Source organism: Pagrus major, chromosome 19, assembly GCF_040436345.1.
Source record: "Pagrus major chromosome 19, Pma_NU_1.0".
Classification (NCBI taxonomy): Eukaryota; Metazoa; Chordata; class Actinopteri; order Spariformes; family Sparidae; genus Pagrus; species Pagrus major.
The window spans coordinates 18,147,990-18,167,942 of NC_133233.1; the positions used below are offsets into that span (position 1 = coordinate 18,147,990).

The 19,953-nt window shown below is 42.1% G+C and overlaps 1 protein-coding gene across 4 annotated transcripts in view; it reads left to right on the plus strand.

Annotated features, from left to right (window-relative positions):
* Nucleotides 1-19,953, plus strand: part of tmem108 (transmembrane protein 108) — a 49,279-nt gene that overhangs the window by 19,576 nt on the left and 9,750 nt on the right. For all 4 annotated transcript variants that reach the window (XM_073488779.1, XM_073488781.1, XM_073488780.1 and 1 more), the window contains exon 2: nt 8,984-9,067. In XM_073488779.1, the coding sequence (XP_073344880.1) occupies nt 9,028-9,067 (40 nt within the window). In that variant the 5' untranslated portion in view covers nt 8,984-9,027. The remainder of the gene's footprint in view (nt 1-8,983; nt 9,068-19,953) is intronic.

Below are 19,953 nucleotides of genomic sequence, written 5' to 3' on the forward strand. Positions count from 1 at the left end.
CTTGCAACTTGGATCTGGACTTGACTGCGGTGGGACTTGGAAAACTTATACCCTGACTGCCTAAAGTCATAACTTGAAACTTGAAAGCAAAAGCCTCAGTTTCTGACTTGGTAAGATCTTGCTTATAACTTGACCTGAACTGACCCTAAAGGACTTGAGACTTGCCTTGAGACTCCTCATTTTCGGACTTGTTAAGTTAATGGTTATGACTTGGATTTTAATCCAAGTCATAACCATTAACTTAACGAGACTTATTTTGGACTCCTTTGCTCCAATGTAAAACAGCTCTAAAGTGTACAGGAAGCTCATACTGTAAAACTTTCTCTCTAGCAGCTGTACAAATGGGCCGGAAATCTCGTTGACCACCATTTATCTCTCTGTCTGTGTCTCACATGTGTTCACACACCTACAGATAGGGCTTTGGCCATGAGTCTTCTGATGAATTGCTTTAGTCATTGGTCCTGGCTGTGTGAGCCTGTTGAGTAATGGAGAGGCCGGAGATGCTGTTCAACTCCTCCTCAGTTGCCCCTAAGCACAGCTCCTCCTGAGTGGGAGTTCTCCACTGAACGAATTTGAGATTCATTCATCCTGTGAGAGGTACAGTAGGTTTCTCCATTGTTAATGTGATGTGAGAGTGAAGCTGAGATTCTGTGTTTGGCATGTATAACAATGAGGATAGAGGGCTGCAAAGAAAGCTAAAGAAAAACACTAAAATCTGACTAACACTCAAAAAAGTATGACGCTGCTCTTACTCTGTGCTCTGCGGTTTCTACATCAATGACTATTGACAGGCGCATCGTCTTTAATCCTACAGTGTCCTCCTTTCTCAGTCCTGACATAGAAAATATGTTAACCTGGGGTCTTTAGCCAAGACATGAATGCAAACTGACAGCTTGCTCACTGAGCACATGAAATCTATCTGTATAATCGTGATTTAGCCATCGGAGACATACTGTATGAACATGAACCTGGAGGCATTTGTCTTGTTGTTGTTAACTGTTTCATATCTGGAGATTGGTTTGTAGATGATTTAAGTGGGTATAGCAGAACTTTACTCAGGTGTTGGTTACCCAGACTCCCCATTTTCATACATTTTTGGTACACATAGCCATTTAGCCCTTGCTGAAATGCCATTTTGTTTCACTTCGTTATTCACTCTGATGTCATGTTCAGGTTTTCTGTCGGGAGTGCTGTTGTTTTTAACGTGATATGTCAAATAGGAAATACACAACATCATGTTTTTTTCTGTGGATTTATTCGTCTTAACTTCAGTCAACGTCACTGTCATCAAATTCACTGTTGAATCATGCGGATGCACAGAACAATCACACATTTGTATGACACCTGATTGATACACAGCAGCCCTGGTTTATACATAAACACATTTTTGATCTGTAGACTTAAAGATGCAATATGTAAAAGTTTTGCTTAAAATATTGTATTTAAAATTGACAATTTCATATCAACAGAATGTGAAGAAATATCAGTTTTGACATTATGTCAAAGATATCTATGTATTGTGTTGCAGCGATATCTTCTGAAATTAGCATGCTAACCAGCTAGCCCAAGGCCTGAAAACCCCTTTCTACAGGCGGTCCAAAGCTCCTGTGCTAGCGGTGTAAACACCAGCACTCCTCTGGTAGTCGAGCAAGCTTCACGGCTAACTGTGCTAACAAGCTAAGAGTTGCACTCATGGATATAATTACAGAATACAGTTAGCAGCAGTTAGCAGTTACTCTGGTGCTATGCTGCCCCCATTTGTTGGAGGTAATGAACTCAACAGGTGGCCAATTCTTACATATTGCACCTTTTTAAAAGTTGTTTTTGAAAAGTTTGTATCTTGCTCCTCCATGTAGGATGGCACCTGCAGTCGGCTTGGATTTACAGCTTTTTGAAAAGATTCACACGGTGACCCAGATTCACAGAGAAAAATAAAGTTGTTGTTAGAAGCTCCTGAAACCAGTACTGCAGCAAAATCTACTTCTCTGCTGTCCTTCTGTAAGCTAAATATGATCCTATCACTCGTGTGTTTGCAGAAGTATGGCACAGAACTTTATGGATTGATGCAACAGCAGCAAAGAAATACAGTTAAATAAAATATGCGCCTTGTTTCTCTGAGGACCATCGGACCCAACAACTTGTTTCACATGTATTTATTCTATCAGTAGAACAAGCATTCTGCACGCTTGAAGGCTTTTTAGCTTCAGTGTTTGTTTAGAGAAACAATATTTTGAAACCGATAACAAGTTGATTTTGTCAGGTTCATATACAGAACATTCACTGTTTTTGTGTAACCAAGTGATTTATAGTGGTGATTGACCGGTACGAGGATGGTGATGTGTTTCCTCCGACGCTATACGATCAGAGTGAACAGCATGCTGGGAGCCTAATGTTCTTTTAATGGCTGGTGTGTTGCTGTACCGCCGGCAGGGCCTGGAGGGGAGTGATGCTGCTGATTGATAACCTGCACATCCTCTGCCAGCCTTCATGACGCAGCACCAGCAACTCATCCTGCCAGGTTCACCATCCAGGGCCACGACTGACAGCGCTCACACACTCGGCTCACCACATTGACTCAGCAGTATGAACGCCGTCAGGGATGCAGGGATTAGAAAGCTCCCTGGAAACTTACTCCTGCTTTGTAGTCTTGCTGCTTGCGTTTAATTTAGGCCTGTTGTTGCATCGAATCAATACTTGTAATCATTCAGTTGTTGTGTGTATCCCGGCAGGACAATTAAGTTATCAAAGCCCCAGAGTCTCTCTTGTGTGTGAGTCACTGGAGCTGGTTTTTAACCCTCCCCCTGACGAAAAATGGTTTCATAACAGAATTGTTCCTTGCTGTAATCAGTAATCAGCTTCTCTCTTGCACAATAAGCCACAGTCTTACACGACTGGTGCCAAGCAAGTGTAAACCACTGTGACGTCAACCATTGATTTGCGGACTACTGTTTTGAAGCCTCGAGTTTGGCATTATGACCATCGGCATCTTGGCTTATTTCAACCCAGAAGTGACCATATTTGGACGAGAGGGAGGAGCTGGGGAGGATATCCTGATTGGATTTGACTAAGAACCCAAAGAAAAGCCGTAGTCATGTTCTGAAAGTGGGGTCTGGAAATGCCCAGCAAGAAGGGGAATCATTTTGTTTTCATATAATTCAGATGGAGGACCCCGGGACAAAATCTTTTCTAACGAGGCCCCGTGGTCTTATTCGTGTCAGTGTAGGTGTCCTTGAAAAAGTTTGACAAACCACTGGTTTAGTCGCCATAATATCAGAACATTTTGAAAAACAACCATCACAATTTCCCCGAGCCCAAAATGACCTCTTCATATTGCTTGTTTAGTTTGATCAACAGTCTAAAAACCAAGAAATATTTAATTGGCCATGACATAAATAAGAAAAAAGCAGCAATTCCTTAGATGTGGGAAGCTGGAACCCAAACATGTTGGCCTTTTTACTCAAAACAATGACTTAAATAATCAGTTGATAATCAAAATTGGTGGTTTTCCCCTACCATAATTACCAAATTATGGTAAATGGGACCATAATTTATAAAATGTATGCCATGCTTTATTAAAGAAGAATTGATCATAGCGATTGAGATCATAAACTCATTAGGAAACTGTTTACTGAGGTCATAAATAACGTGAGAAGTAGGCTTTACTACATACAATCGGACTTCTTTTTAAAACCAAAACCCTGCTGGCTATCGGATTGAATGCAGTTCAGCATTGGCTTCACTTTTCAGACAGGCAAGTCCATATTTTATTCAATAAATAGTGCCAGACAGTTGATCGTTTTGCAAGGTCACCAAGATGGCGTCACCAGCCTCTTGAACGACAGCCATATTCTCCGTCAAGATGGCGCCATATCAACACGAACACAAGAAACACATGGACAGAGGAAGACTGCAGCAACAGCGCTATCAGGGACTGTTTGCTGATTTCCATTAAAGGGTAAAACAACATCAAAGGAGAAATGGATGCCCTCTGTGTAGGCATGTCCCGTGGGTCGTCGAGGAAGGGCGGAGCTGAGGGAAGTTGGTTTCCCACAACTTGAAATGGAGCTCTGAGATCACACCAAGCCTCAGCTTTGATGCAATGAATCCAGCACTGATGTAACCACATTTCAGTACAATCCGCTGTGATTTTACGGCAAGTGCTGGAAAACATTTTTGAGAAATTTGAAAAATAAAGGCCTCACTAAGGCAAAGCTTCAGCTGCCAGTCTTTATATGTCACTATTTCCACTGCGTGTGTCTTGCCAATTATTTCAAAGCTTTCACTGTTCACCTCTCTTTATCCTGTACTCCTCAGACAGAGGCTGGCGGCTCCCTCCAGTTCATGACAAAGAGATAAACCAAAGCGTGAGAGCGTGGCATCAGAGCAGTTGTGGTTGCAGGTCCAGTTATCAGTTGACTGTGAGAACATGACACTGTAGTTCACACCGTCATTGTCGCCTCCCACACTTCCTTCTCTCCTCCTCCTCCTCGCTTTCTCGTTATGGAAAAGCTCTCAGGCTGCAGCCGTTGTGGGCAAGCAGCCAGCCTGCTGCCACAACTCCTATACATAACCGCAGAATAGAGGGAAGTCCAAAATTAAATGCATTGTTATCCCTGCGGCTGGTGGCCATGGAGAGAAGGAATGACAGGCTTATTTCATTGTGACATCCCGGGTGACCTTGGCTTTGGCCTCCAGTCTGCGCCCCCTCCAGACACACTATTCAGAGCTGCAGTCTAGGACCTTCTGGGACCAGGGCCTGTCAGCAGAACCACAAACACTAAGCCTCGCAGAGACAAGCAGGTTGTTACTGGATGTCTCACTCTGTCTCAGGTTTTTCTGTAATTCCTCAATTTTTCCTTTTTTTTCTCCCAATTCTGATTGAGCCCCAAAATGTCCTTGTGAATGAATTTGAATATAATGTACTATTAGCGTTGCCATGGTGACGGCTGCCGTCTGCGTGCATGTCAGTTGCCATGCAATTCTTTTTTCTCCTCTCCAATAGGAAGCTAGGCTGCTACGTGCAGAGTGCTAAACCGATGCTGTCAAGCGGAAGAAAAGTAGGATGCTTTTTTTAAACATCTGTGAATCCTTTGATTATTGAGTCCAGTTTGTATGTGTGGTGTATGTTTATGAAATAATAAGTGCCATTTCATGTAAGGGTGATATTTTCCTTTTTAGGAGCTGGAGATGGAGTGGATTTACATTTTTTTCCCATCTTGGATGCACAGGAAGTTGCCTTCTTTTGACTTTTGAGCAAAAAACGTCATAAATGCATGAACACATAATAAGATACAATCCTGGAAGTCTGGTCTGAGTAATATGTACAATTTGAAAGTTTACCAAAACACTGCACAGATGTGCACACACACACACACACACACAATTTCAGGTGTTATAGTACAAAGTGATAACATCTCAGCCAGGTATTAAGGTCATAGTTCATTGGTGATTATATCAAAGCCTCTCCTTTAAGGATGGTAGCCTAGGTAAGCTGTGAGTGATGGAGTTTAGTGGATTTGTTTTAGGAAGTGTGTTAGAGAGGTATCAGGTACTGCAGTCACATAAAAGACCATGCTACAATTGCTTAAGTCAGTGTATAGTGTGTAGCAAGGCTCAGTTTGAAGTATAATTGTAACGGAAAGTCTGTATTTCACAGAAGGGAAATAAAAAGCCCCTGTTTATGCAATGTTACTACGGCATTTTCATGCATTTTTCACAGCAGAGTTGGTCCAGACTGTGAAAAGCTAATTACCACTGGGTGACCAGATCCCAACAAACTAAATGCGGGACAAAGAGTATGCTTGTGTGGGACGATGCTGAGAGGAATTTTTAATATAATGTCAAGTTAACTTAAAAATAAGCATTTCTGTTCTTCCCTTAGATTTTAACACACACAAGCTTGGTTTTGTACGACCATATGACATTTTTTTGATTCTTCGAGTCTGGAAAAATGACCAATGCTGGCTTACCACCGAGGTCCGCTGACCTGTATGATTGCGAATGCTGCACAGTGTGATAACTGCTAGTTATCTAAGCTGCTGTTACCAGTCTTTGCTATAGCTGCCTTTCCCTTATTGTGGTAGTTTCTTTCCCGTCTAAATCCAAATTCTACTGGGTGTAGTGTAGGCAGCAAAAACAGTGACAGGTTAACCTGAACTTTACCTAGGTGTGCGCCTCTTGGTCCCCCCCCCCCTGTTTCACCCAAGTCATCACCACTGCTCCGCCTCCATGCAAATCCTCCATCCACCCAGTAGGAATCCCTTGTGCAGCAACAAGGACATGATCCCTCACCAGCTTCTCATCTGTGAACAAGCACTGGACTTGAATCCAGGTTTCTGCATTGGTGGGCAAGTGTTAAAGCGTTGCAGCAAACAAAACTGTCAGCATCTGCCAGTGAACCACTCATCCTGTCTTTGGTTGTGACTGTGACTGTCATCCTGTATTATCTTTTACCTGCACGTGTGCGCAGAGCTGAGCTGTGATTCAGCTCCCAAGCTGGAGGACTGAGCATCCTGTCTTTTGTCCATGCAGCTTGTCCTCCCTCAACAAAAACCTTTTACTGCCGTGTTATAACAAGTATAAATGAAACACTCCCTGTGACTATCTCAGCCATCACCCACCCACCTTCCCCTGGCCTCACCCCTTGTGCCCTGCAAATTAAAGAGCGTGTCTATGAGCCTGCGTTAGCCTGGCAGTGCTGATGAGGTGTAATCACCGTGGAGAGGCTCAGCTGCTCTCTTCACACCCTGCCATTGAGCTCATTAGGCCAAAAATAAAAAAAATGAAAGGAGGAGGGAAGGAGTAAAACAGCAATGTTACGGAGTTGCTATCACTGCAGCATTATGGTGTTGTTTTGGGTGTATGCGAGGAGGGGTTTGGGACGGTTGCAGCTAGTGTCATTTCTTCATGTGAAGCTGTGAAAAACTCATTTTCTGCTGGTACTACTGTATTCTTGCAGCCTCATCTCTTTTGCAATTACTGGCACTATATTATGACCGAGCCCATACCATTATAGTCCAAGCTGTGAGTTAAGAGCGGCACAGCAGCGAGCATCTCTGTTTTCATTTTCTGAACACTTGGAACAAGAACAAAATTGTGTGTATTTGTCATCTATAAGTGTGCCTTGATAGCCAATTTAGTTCCCCATTTAAAATTATTGTTTTCATTCATTTTATTTTTTATGAGAATGGAGCCAGCGGGAGAAATTGAGTTTCCCAATTTGTCACTTGGTAAAAAGCTGTAGCCATTGTTTCACGCTTTTGATTTTCCCTTGTTAAGAGCTTGGGAAGTGACCAAATACATGTAATGGGATTACATAATTGGGATACAAAAAGAGGTAAATGTATTCAAGTAAAGTTACGGAAAGAAAATTGAATTACATCACAGATACTTTCAATAAAAATCACTAACAGGATTACGAGTCATTAAGATGAAATGACTCATAATCTTATTGTCGTTAAGATTAAATGAAAGTCATCTTAATGAAATCTCTTTTCTCTCGTCCTTATTTGCATATGTTTGGTATTGAGGTAATCCAAAATTAACTGAAAGTAATCACGTTAAATCACTTTAATACTGTGAAGCTTGGATTACATTACTTGACAGGTAACTAGTAACTGTCACAGAATACATTTTAATCACATTTGTTATCAGTTGGGGTGCTGACGCTTGGGTATCTTAAGTTGTTACTTCCACCTTTTTTACTCAACAGTTTCTCAATTTGTCAAAACTAGCCAATTGGTGCTTAATAACATCCAGGCAAACACAAACCAACGCGTTAGCTGTTAGCTGGCTAGCTACTGTTGCGCTTTTACATCATGTGTAAACACAATTTCCTCATTACTCATTACTCAGCCTTTAACAAAGCTAGCAAACCATACAAGAAATCCACACAATCAATTCTGTAGCTGAATGGATCTTAGTGATTTGTTGTATATAAATAGCCTATACACTTTTAACACAATTAATAGGGTCATGTACAGTTACTTCCTTACTCGACAAAGATTTCAAATACCTCCAAATAGTCTGTGCTTGCATACTTCACATGTATAGCTCCTCATAGTTTACAACTATTAAAAGGTTGCCACAATGGCAGCAATATAAACACCATGACTCAGATGTTGTGTTGCCTCCTCTCAATCTCCAGAGCGAGGCTGCTTTTATGAGAAATAAAACCTTATGAAAGGATCAGTACCCTGCTGCCCTGCGCTTTTGTTGTCTGTCCCTCTCATCTCGCGCACGGCTCCCACTGAAATACAGGCTGCCTGCAACCAGACCCTTCGTCCTGGGGGGCGCAAATCCAATTTCACAAGTCACACTCACAACAGATTATTCATGCAGGTAGGGTGAAGGGTGGTTAGGTGTGTGTCTATGTTCGGAACACTTCTACAAGTGGTAAATGGGCACATGTGTTGCTCAAGGGCATTTCCACAAAGAGAGGCAAACATGCACACACACATGCATGCACCCCCTCTTGTGGGGGTGAAAGGAGAAGTGTGTGTGTGAGGCCTTTCATTTAACAGAAGGCCATCCGTGAGTCATTCTCCTAAAGAGCACCCTTGGGTACTTCTCTCGCTGACACACATGCACTGGCTGTCTCAGAACAAGGCTTACTGGTCAATGTTTAATGCTCCGTAATTGGTTTTACTGACCAGCACAGCCTGCAGGATGCCAATGCTGATTTGAAGCCTGGCAGCTGAGGCTGACCACCACTGCAGTCCTACCTGGTCTTTTATTGTGGATTGTTAGATCGGTGTAAGTCATATTACCCGCTGTGAGAGGTGTAACTGTTTTCTGGCAGTCATTACAAGGATTAAACTGTCAAGGTTAATCCGCACAATCATGTCTGCAATCCCTTCTTCCTTCTCAGAGTCTACTCTACTTAAACCTGCCCCAACACAATCACAGTATATCACAGCGATACTGGACCATGACTTGAATTTGATTTTGATACCTTTTTTTTCCTGCACTCTCTCTCTACTAGAGAACCATGAGCACTGTGGAGGAGGAGCCGGATCACATGATACCATGAAGACAAGCCTGCAGGTCCTGCGCTGCCAGCTGCTGAGTGAGTAGACCCAACGGGGGGACGAGGGCATCTGGAGAGTGTCCTGGGTGTGCAATCAGGGACTCAGAATGCTAGTGGGCATTGCAGTTGCCAAATTAAAAATCAAAATATTGGGGAAAGTCTTGTTAATATCTAATAAATTGTTATCTAGCAGAAAAGAGCACAAACAACATGTACATTTTCACTGGTATAACAACCAAACATCTGTCCTTTAAGAGAAATAAGAGCCATACCTGGTTTACTATCATTTATTTTGAAGAGTCTGTCACTTCAGATTTTCACTATCTGTTGTCTTCACACTTGCTGATTATCCAGCAAGTGGTGACATGATAATGATTTGTCAGGTTTCCTATGTTTAAAGGAGAAAAATGGCCGCTGCATCAATGAACTATAATGCTTTTCCCAACCACAAGTCTTGTCGTCACTTGACTCGTACCTGAATATAAGACTATTCCTTCATTGCAGACATCAGATAGGCTACTGTAGATACAGCGCTATATCCACTTAGTTTTTGTTCTATCTGGAGTCTGTGCTGCTTTGAATTCAGAGGACAGGTTAAAGGCTCTGGGAGAGGATGTACGAAGCCCTGGCAGGCTACCAGCGCAGAATGTCACATGAATATGGAACATGGGGGTCAGACTGGGACCCACCGGGCTCCTGAACGGTTAGCTAAACAGCCTGATGATATCTGGTATGCACCCCAAAGCTCCACCTCAGGGGCTGCGGAGCTAAAGGCTGTCTGCCGACAAATCTGCCTCAATCCCTCAAAAGTGATAAACTTGGACTGGACTGCTGTGAGCGAAGTGCTTTAAGCTGTAGTGGAGGTGGCGTTCAGGTCACATCACAGATGAAGAGGAGAGAGCTGCAGACCATCTTTGTGTGGAGTTTAAACTGAGACCATATTTTTGAGCCTTTCTTTTGGTTTTGTTCCGGTCGATCCAGTCTTTGAAAGCATAGTGCTCCCTTTTTGCTTTGCATGTTCACTTGATCCAGCTGGGGCCTGAATTACCTCGGGCACATTTAACTTCCATCAGTGTTCCCTTTTTACAGTGTGCGGGGCTGAAAAGCCCACCTGAAATCTCTCTTTGTGCAGTACATCTTTTGGCTAACAGGAAAGAGAAGAGATGCTGCAGATAGAAGAGAGCTAAAATGGGTGAGCTGGCACCGTGACAGACATCAGAGCAGGACGAGCTTGTCTGTTTTCCCCTGGTCACCTTCTGTGCCGCTTTTTGTTTCGTCGGTGGCTCCTTATGTACTTATGCGATGACATAATACACCTGAAACAATGGAGGGAACTTACGTGTTTCTTGCAAATTAGGTTTGTTTGTCAGCTTCAAAGCAAAGCCTGACAAGTAAGGCGGGTGCTTGCAAATTGTGTTTTGAAGTCAGCTCCTTTAAAAAAAGAAATGACAACTTGAAAGACCAGCTGGTGTGAATCATAAGTGATTACACAAGGTTGGAGTATGGTAATCTTCCCAATCTGACTTTGTCTTGTCTTGTGTGATTATGATTTTGTTGTTTTTGGACTTTTTAAAGTCGCCAACAACAGTTAAAATGTTTAAACTCTCTGTAAATGTAGTTGTGCAGATCTGCGATTCAGCGTGCCCCCCAGATTCCAGACAACTTCCTGTTTAACATTCGTCCTTCCTGTTAGATCTTCTGTCACAGTCGCTGTAGCTAAATCATTATCCCAGTAAACAGCTCAAGTAGTCTTTGTTGTTCTTGCTTTTGCATTCTCCCCCTTCGCCCGATTCCTCAGATAAACACACCTCTGTTCAAAGCTGCTGTAACCTGACAAACAATTTGCGGAGCACTCAAACAGGAAGCCATTATCCTGTTACGAAAGCTTTCCCTCTTATCTCAGGCCTCACATCTGTAGCGCCCTCCCCGCTCCGCCTCGCCACCACTCCGCCCATCGCAGTAGTCCTCCTCCACCAGGATGGTTCCAGCGGTCCACAGGACGTGCCCTATCTGTCTGTTTCCCCCCCACGGGACAGACGCTCTCCCCAGAATGGCAGACGAACACACCCAGGAGCCAACCAGAGGAATTTGTCTGTTTGTGCTACAGTAAAAATAACTCTGTATTTACACGCCCAGGACATGTATACGTCTCTTTATGAGGATTTGTCTTTGTCAAGTTACGCGAAAGCCCTTTTAATTGAGAAGCGTGACACACCATAAAAGCTGAGTGCGCTCCAACAAATTCACTGAACAGGAAGGAAAAGCCTTTCTGTAGACTCGTCCAGCTTTTATAGCTTTACGCTTTGCACTTTTTTTCTTTACCACCCAACTGTTCATAACAACAGATGTCCACATCAACACAAACATAATGTGGTTACAAGCTGGACACAAAGACGTAGTGAGAAGTCTTTCTATTGTTTCAGAAACAATGAAGTCACAGTGATAAGAGGAAGACGAGGATGATGAGCAGTTGTAGTAGCAGCAGTAGTGATATTAGAACAAATTGTGAAAGAGGTAGTGGTAGTACCCTGAGCACTTCAACTTGTAGTAGTAGATAAAGTGAAAATGGTACTTATTTTAGTAGTAGGAAAGTAGTAAGAGCAGAAGCAGCCGTCGGAGTACTTCACACTATTGACTTTCGTCACAAATAAGCTGGACAGTCGCTGTTTTGCCATTTTTATCTGCTATCGAGGGGTTTGTCTGATATGCAAGGTTGCTGAACCAGCTTCACCTAGGCCTGCTGCTAGCAGCTTATCGTTAGCCTCATTTGCTAATTTAACCTCTTCAGGTGTTTTCTCGTTCTTTGGTTCGTTCAGTTTGGCCTTGGTGATGGTCTCACCTGTATCTTGAGTGTAGCCGTAGCTTGCTAGCCACTTTCGACCCCAAGTGTTAGTACTGTTAGCGGGTGGACTTGAAGTACTAGTCAAGGGGATATTAGCTCTTACAGTAGTAGTAGTAGTAATAGTGTAGTGGTAGCAGTAGTAGTAGTAATAGGACTTCCAGAAGTAGTGGTAGTTGCAGTAGTTTCAGGGATCGGAGTAGTGGCAGCAGTAGTATTGCTATTAGTTGTGTTACAATGATATAGGTGGTGATAGTCAGCGATGTAGCAGTACTATCAGTTGTTGTTTTGATTATAGTAGTAGTAGTGATGAGGGTACAGGTGGTACTAGTGCTATGTAGGTAGTGGTAATAGATGTAGAAGTGCAGTGTGCCCATGAAGTGAGTCAGGGCCGATAGCGCTCCGTCCAGGCGTGATAATCCAATCTTAGCAGCAGTTAGTCAGACAGCTCTCCAGTCGGCCTGCTGATAAAGGGTTTTGTCTGCCTGAAGCTTTCTGTCACTCTCTCTGACAGCAAGTCAAAGCTTAAAATTAAAGGCCTGGACTACCTTCAACAAAACTCCCCGTTTAAGGCTTATGATTACGTTGATTTGGGTCTGTCAGCCTTTATCCTCAAACGTGAGATATGAATTCATTTTGTATGAGATAGCAGAGCCGCCGTGTGTGTGCCGGTATGATGTGATAAAGGCTCATTGGTATTCCGATGAGCACGGTAGATAAAGCCCTCTCCATTTGCCCCGAGGGATTTGGGGGAATCCCATGGAGGTTTGTCCGCTACTGTGGAGCGGCTGTGATTAGCATAAACGAGGCTAAATGTGATCCACGGAGGGTCGGCTGGGTGGTGAGCAGGACATCCTTAATTACTGGCTATGGTTCGATGCCCTGGGGCTTCCACACCAGCAGTTATGTGTGTTTATCCCATTAGATGAGGAGGTGGACATACAGTAATTCCCTTTAGATCTTGGACATTTACATCTCAGGCTTTAGGTTAAACATTTTATTCAGAGCAACTTAAAATGAGAGTTTAGGCGGTGGGTCTGCGTCTTGCTCAAGGGTATGTTGACGTGGTTATTGAAACAAACATACTGTTTAGGCATAATGTCTATTTATTGTCCTAATATCTTCAGTCTAGTTTGATCGGTCAGAAAGCAGACAAAAAGAAAGTAGTTACCGTAGGACGCTGAGGTCATATTGTGTGCATTTTTCCAAGAATTTGGAGGTTGTAGCAACCGTGGGTGAGTGAAAGTTCTACAATTAAGTACATACTTATTGGGCACCAAAAATTAAATATGTAAAGGATCTGGTATTCCTCTGCAAGAATTTTATTCCTGGTTGAGGAGAGAGGTCTTTGAAATATTTAGACATTCACGTTGCGAAGTAAAATATGCAGAAACTTTTAATGACCAGTTAAGTAAAAAAGACAGAATATTAACCATTTCCTTTTGGTATTTTGAAGTCTGCAATTACTGGATTGCTTCATTAAATTCTTCTTCTGCTTTAAGGATAGAAAAACAAAAACAAATAACAGCAGTGAGACTCCTGAAGATGAAGGGCACTAAAATACCATCAGATACATCTGAGTCGATCCAAGTGTGTGATGAAATCATTTCTGCTAGCAATGCAGCTCATTTCAAAGGCACAAAAAAATAATACCAGTACCATCATGTTGTTTTGTAAAAGACGAAAGAAATTAATCATTCCGGTTCATCTTCCTTTTTTATCTAATTCCTCTACAGTAAAGATGAGCCAGGTTGTTACTGCACTAGTTTCTTTAATCCCATGATTTAACCATTGACATGACCTCCTATAATAACTATAATCATACATTGAATTTCGTTACATTCTAGTTGATTTAACAGGGAGTGTCTTGGCAGTCTTCTTGGTGAAAGTCTTGTGCTTGTTTTGACCCAACCATCCATCCTTGACTTCCTTCTTAATGCCACTTTGCCTGACTTCCTCCTTTGCTGCCACTAAAGGTCGCCGCCAAACAAGAAATGTATATGGTCGTTTTTCTGATGAGGACGGCCTGGATATTTTTGCATTGATCCCTCAATATATGTAATGGAGGCAGGGTATTTGACAGTTTAGCAATAATGAAATGGAACAGTAAACTTCACTGGAAAGTTAATAATTGTGCTTGTATCGGCCAACATACACTCCAGTACTGATATATCTCCTATATCTGTAGTCAGGCTCTGATTGCTACCACATTAACTGTACATACTGTATGTCAGAACCAGCTAAAAGGCGTTTTTTTTAATGTTAGTCAATGAACAAATGTTAGACCCTGAACAAGAATATAAGATTAAAGCTAAAACATTTACTTAAATGTACTACAATTAACTTTAAACACTGGCAGTGTAATACTGATGCCTCTATATGACCTTCAGAAGTCAACGATCCCCTTCCCTGACGTCATTCACGGGTTTTATCATTGTGTTGCAGTTTCATTCATTTCAACATGTAACCTTGGCCAGATTCCCATTGGACGTATGTAATTTGTTCCCCATACATACTGCTCCGTCATCACCCTGCTCAGGCTGCATGACGGGGATTCAGGAACAACTGTAACAGTTCAGAAGTACAGCCTGGCAAACCCCTCACGAGCCTCATTGATGGATGATTTTGCAGCTCCTATTTTTGGCTTCCTGTAGAGCCTCCAATTCGAAAAGTGCCACCGCCAGCTGCCCACTGATGATGCGACACAACCAGCCTGGCTCCGGCACTTGCTTCATAGGCAGATTGTCGCTGTACATTCGAGCCACATCGTTCTCCGTCGCACGTAGAATGAGGTGACCCCTGGCAAAAAAAGATAAATATCCCACCGTCACAGCAAGAGGCACCCATCCCCTTAGGATTGATCATGCAGCCAGGCTAGTGCATAAGCACTGATAGCCTCCATACCGCACACTAAGTGCTCCAGTATGATTGATTAGGCTGGAAGACTGATGATGCATGTGCCTGAACGATATTGTTCTTCTGGAATTGAGTCTTAGCTTATGAGCGGCAAAAATGTGATGCAGAGTTTCATCAGCAGGAGTAAATGTTATGATGTTTTTTGTTTCACCAGTGTAACTTCAGATTCTGTGGCGGCCGCTCTGGCCCCTGTCCCCTGACATTGAGTCTAATAATGAATGATTGGTGGGACAAAGCCTGCGTTGGATCAGTGAGCGGGATCCTGCTTTGCAACATGATTTATTGATGTCCCTGATGGCATCAATGGAGGACTTCAGCGAATGTCACCGGCTTCCTATGCATTCAAAAGAGCCCTAATTCAGCAGGTTTCCTGCATAAATTGCTCCTCCCTCCATACATCCTGAGGTTAGCTGATTGAAAACAGGTTGACACCATTAGTCAAATAAATGGGGGCATAATCTCACAGCAATTTTACGTGGGTGTTGTTTGTCTTCATGATATTAGCATGTGCTATTCAGAGATGATCAGCTGGGTTGTATAGATAGTGAGGGCAACAGGTTGGTGTGAGTGATAACAGTGTAAGCTATGTGTCGCCCTCCAGGACAAAACCTTCAAGGCTCGTTTATGCTCCCTTTAGGTACAAAAATAGATATGTCTGTTTCAAACGATGTAACCGTCGCTGCCCACATACTTCCATGCGTCCTTCACGTTGGCATGGATGTTAATCAATACAACCACTAGAGGGCGCCACTCAGAGTCAAATCAGCTTTTCAGCGAACAAGGCTGACCGGATGTTCGACTCCCACCACTGGATAATTTTAAGGATACCTGGAAACATGTCCGTAAAAAATCTTTATTTTTTCACTAGAAGTCGGACCATCTCGATCCCTGATCATGGCGACCAAAAAACATTAACTTATGTGTGGGTTAGAAATGTGGAATTTTAACTTATCTGAGGTTTTGCAGAAATGTACGTGGCTAATATTTATTCTAGCGATTGCATTGATCTTACGATGAGCGATATACCAGTTTTAAGGTATACTGTGGTATGAAAATTGAGGGTTATCATACTATTACATTTTCTTATCTTCGGTATTGAATTCTACCATATAAGTGGTATTAAATTATGTATATTTGAAGTTTATATGAAGTTTCATGTCTGTCAGGGCATAATGTCTTGTGAAAATATATAAAGCGTTTGTTCATCGAAAAAGAAAAGCCCCTCTGTGAAACTGTGATATTGTTTGAGATGGTTATCGTATCATAAGAAATCTCATTTCATTGCAACCTTGCACAACAATTTTGCTGTTCTTTGTCCGCTCGCGAGCAAAGATCCAGAGTATTCTTCTTGTTCGTCTCCTCTTTTGCGTCATGACTGCTGAAAATGGACCGACTCTTTCTGTGGGCTGTTTTTTTTTTGTGCTTGTGAAAAAAAATATCATGTCAGGCCAAAAACAGCCAACAGGCACAGTAGTGAAAAAATAATGCTGAGTAGGCAAGTGTTGCTGAGCAAGACAAATGTATTTTAAAAAGTGCCTACTATATTCTCCTACCTCTCACACCTTAGTTTCCTTTGAATGTCCTTTTTGGTCCATGGTTTAATGTGTCTAATGCATCCTTTTTGCTTTTGTCCATGTTATCACTGATGAAACACCCACACATCTCCCCCTCTCTGACTCCCACTACACCTTTGGTCTCCTCTTCGCACATTTTCCCACCCTGTCCGACCTCGCTATTCTTCCTCTTTTCCATTCAATTTTCTCATGTTCTTCCCCGTGCTTCAACTCAATAATGGATGTTCATAAAGCTCAATTCACTTCTCGAGCCTTTTCAATCATTTCTGGAGTTAATTCACTCGCTGTGCCTGCTTCTCCGCTGCACGTCTTTGTGGAGGCAGGACCCGGCTCTCTTTCTGCGTTCACCCTGCTTACGCTCTCACTCCATCAGCCAGACGCCCAACCGGCCTGACAAATTACACCCATTTGCCTCAGTGCATGTGTAAAGGATACACATGTAGTGCCTGGCCTGCACATACACAGAAATTCAGCAATATGATATATGCTCTGTAGGTCAAAATAAATAGATATCTTTATCAGGTTACCACAATGAAGTGGCTGACTTCCACTGTGAACACGTTTTAGAGCAAAAAGCTGTCGTCTCCATGTCACATTTATTTATATTTTTATTAAATCTGCACATTTAGGATAACCCAAACCCAGCCTTAACTTAGCCTTAGCATATATGAAATTTGTGGCTGTGCCTGCTTCCCCCTAGTTTGTCTCAAATAGTCAAGAGTGATTACCAAAGCTTTGATCAAAGGGTAGTAAGGCATTTCTCCTCAACAGATTTTGTGCAAAAGCTGTTTCTGTTTCGTTCTTGGGATATTGAACGATACCCAGTCGTTCCTCTTTGTGATTATTGAAGTTTCAGCTATTAAAACATCTCCTCATGTTGATCTTATTAACTAAGTCATTTATTTTTGACTTGTTATTGAGATTAATGAGATTCCTGCGAGAATCAAACAAGGAGTCTCTATCACAAACTAATCAACCTCAGATCTCAACACAGCGCCTGATACAGAATCTAAAGGCCAGTGTTATCCTCATATGTATTCAGCACTGATGAATATACAGGCAGTCAGATGTCTGAGAGCAAACTTACTTAAAAAAACAGCTTCTCCCCTTTAACATTTTAGATGTGATCTTTAATAAAATATGATTTGAATAAACTGCAAAGTCCCAAATGAATATTAATCTCCACGCTGCTTAGAGATCAGGGTGTAACCACACGTTTCTGATCACCCGGACAAATCAGAGGATGTCGTCCTGTTTATGTGTGTGTGCCAGAGCATTTAGTTTGCTCATTTCTGCTTGTAAAGGGAGTCAGGGTGTTATGTTTTATTCAGTAGAAGCAGAGTGTCGGGTTGCCAGGTTGTGACAGTCAGGTTTGGGAACTGATTGAAAGTATGACCACAGCATCGTTGACGTCCACGCTCTCAACTGGAGTCCATTTATCTATTTTTTTGCATTGAAAATTATGATTATTACTCCTTTCATGTGTTAAATCTTAGTATTTGTCACAATAATGCTTCTATTTGTTATTCAGATATTATAAATCAGACTTATGTCTTGCCTTTCTTCTTGTGTTTCTGTTCAGTATAGACTTATGACATCTTTCAAGCATCTCAGAGGCCCTTATCCTCTAAATCTGTCCTAATGTGACCACTATTCACATTACCGATGATCAACAATAGCCCAAATACGTTAAGCTTTGATAGCTTGGGTTTGTCTGCCTCCCATTTCCCTGCCTAAAGGATCATCTTAGGAAAAGACGAGCAGTCATAAATCAAGGATGGCCATGTGTGTTATCTCCTCGGATATGGGCCTGGAGTGGACTCCGTGGATTAGAGACGTGACAGGCTTGGTTAATGGAAGACAGGGCCCGGACCCTCTATCCTGGTAGTCTGTGTGATTGAGTATGGAAGAATATGATTAATGATTCAGTGGCTGAGTTTAAATAGTCAGTGCTTAGTGTATTTTAAACCCCCTCGTGAACAAAGAGGAAAGAGGATGGAGAAGCTTTTCTTTGGTGAAGAATTTTGACACTATTGATATTGACTGCAGTCTGGGCTGTGAGTTTTTTAAAATGTATGTTTTTCTGAAATATTATGTCCCGTTCTACCCCTCAACAGCTTTCTTTACTCGCCTCCTCTCACATCTCCTCCCCTGAGCCCCTCTTGGAAATGGAAACTGGGTTTCCATAGTTACTCAGGGAGCACCATGGTTAAACAATGGCCACAACATCTAGGTCACATTGGTGGCTTGGGATTTGTGTGTTTTTTCATTGAATCTATGACTTTTTGGGAGTTTTATAATTGTCAAAACAATATAGTCTCAATCACTTTCGTTTCTTGGGGGTAGTCTAGTCAGAAAAAGAAGTGATTGAGACTTCTGAAGAATTTTTTTGACTCAAGCAAGATACCCACCGAGGTCCATGGTTTTTGTATGTCTGTCAGATTGTTGTGTATTAGCACAGAATAACTAAATTTGCGTAGAAGAGTTACAAAAAAATATTAATTTCAACATGATTTTTGCCAATATACATATATTTTAGCATTCATGTGTTCAGTTAAAAGGCTTTCCTCACCTGAGTCTTTAGTAAATGACTTTAGATCTGCATTGATAAAGGATAAGTTCACCCAAAAATGATATTTAAGTTAACTACTGTGTCTATTCACCCCCATGGCGACGATGGAAAGTCGGGTGAAGTTTCGTAATCCACGAAACACTTCTGGAGTTTCACAACAAAACAGTGTTGCAGCATTCTCCTAAACAACTGAAGTAGAAGGGGACTTGTTTAAACAAGGACAAAACCCCATCAAATGGCTCCATACAGCTCGTCCGGCATAATCCAAGTGTGCAGAGGCCCGGAGATCCCAAATTGGTTTGAAAAGACGTTATTCAAACCCTCTGTGTGGTCGAGCTCATGCACCAACTTCAGACAGGGTGTGTGCTTACACTTTTAGCTCAGCAGCTACAGTGAAGATTTTGGGTGTGAATAACGTCTTTTCAAATCAATTTGGGATCTCGGTGCTTCAGGGGCATTGGATTACACCGGGTGAGCTGTATAGAGCTGTATGGGGTGTTTTTTTGGCTTTTATTTCTACATTTTAAAATAAGTCCCCATCTACTTAGGTTGTTAAGAAAAATACTGCAACTCAGTTTTGCTGTGAAGCTCCAGAAATGTTTTGTGGACCATGAAACTTCATCTGACTTTCCATCGGCATGGGGCTGAGTCAATAATGACAACATTTTCATGGTCGAACTTATCCTTTAAACTGCTCGAGAATCCTTCATAGATGACTTTAGATCTGTGTTATTAAACGCAACGTTCTACATTTTGCTTATTGTCAACAAATCCTGTGAAATGTGTAAAAGCAACAGTGAATGACTGAAAGGTCCATGTATCCAAAGCGCTTACTCCTTTGTGCCATAGACCTCCATTATTGTCCACAAATACTAAAAACACATCAGCGAGCCGCGCTGACGCATTGCATGACATGTTACTTTATTACCATGATCACACACACAGCGTAGTTTAATTTTAATCACTCCCACACTGTCCTGCAGCCATAAACACTCAGAAGCAAACAGAATATGCATGAATCCAA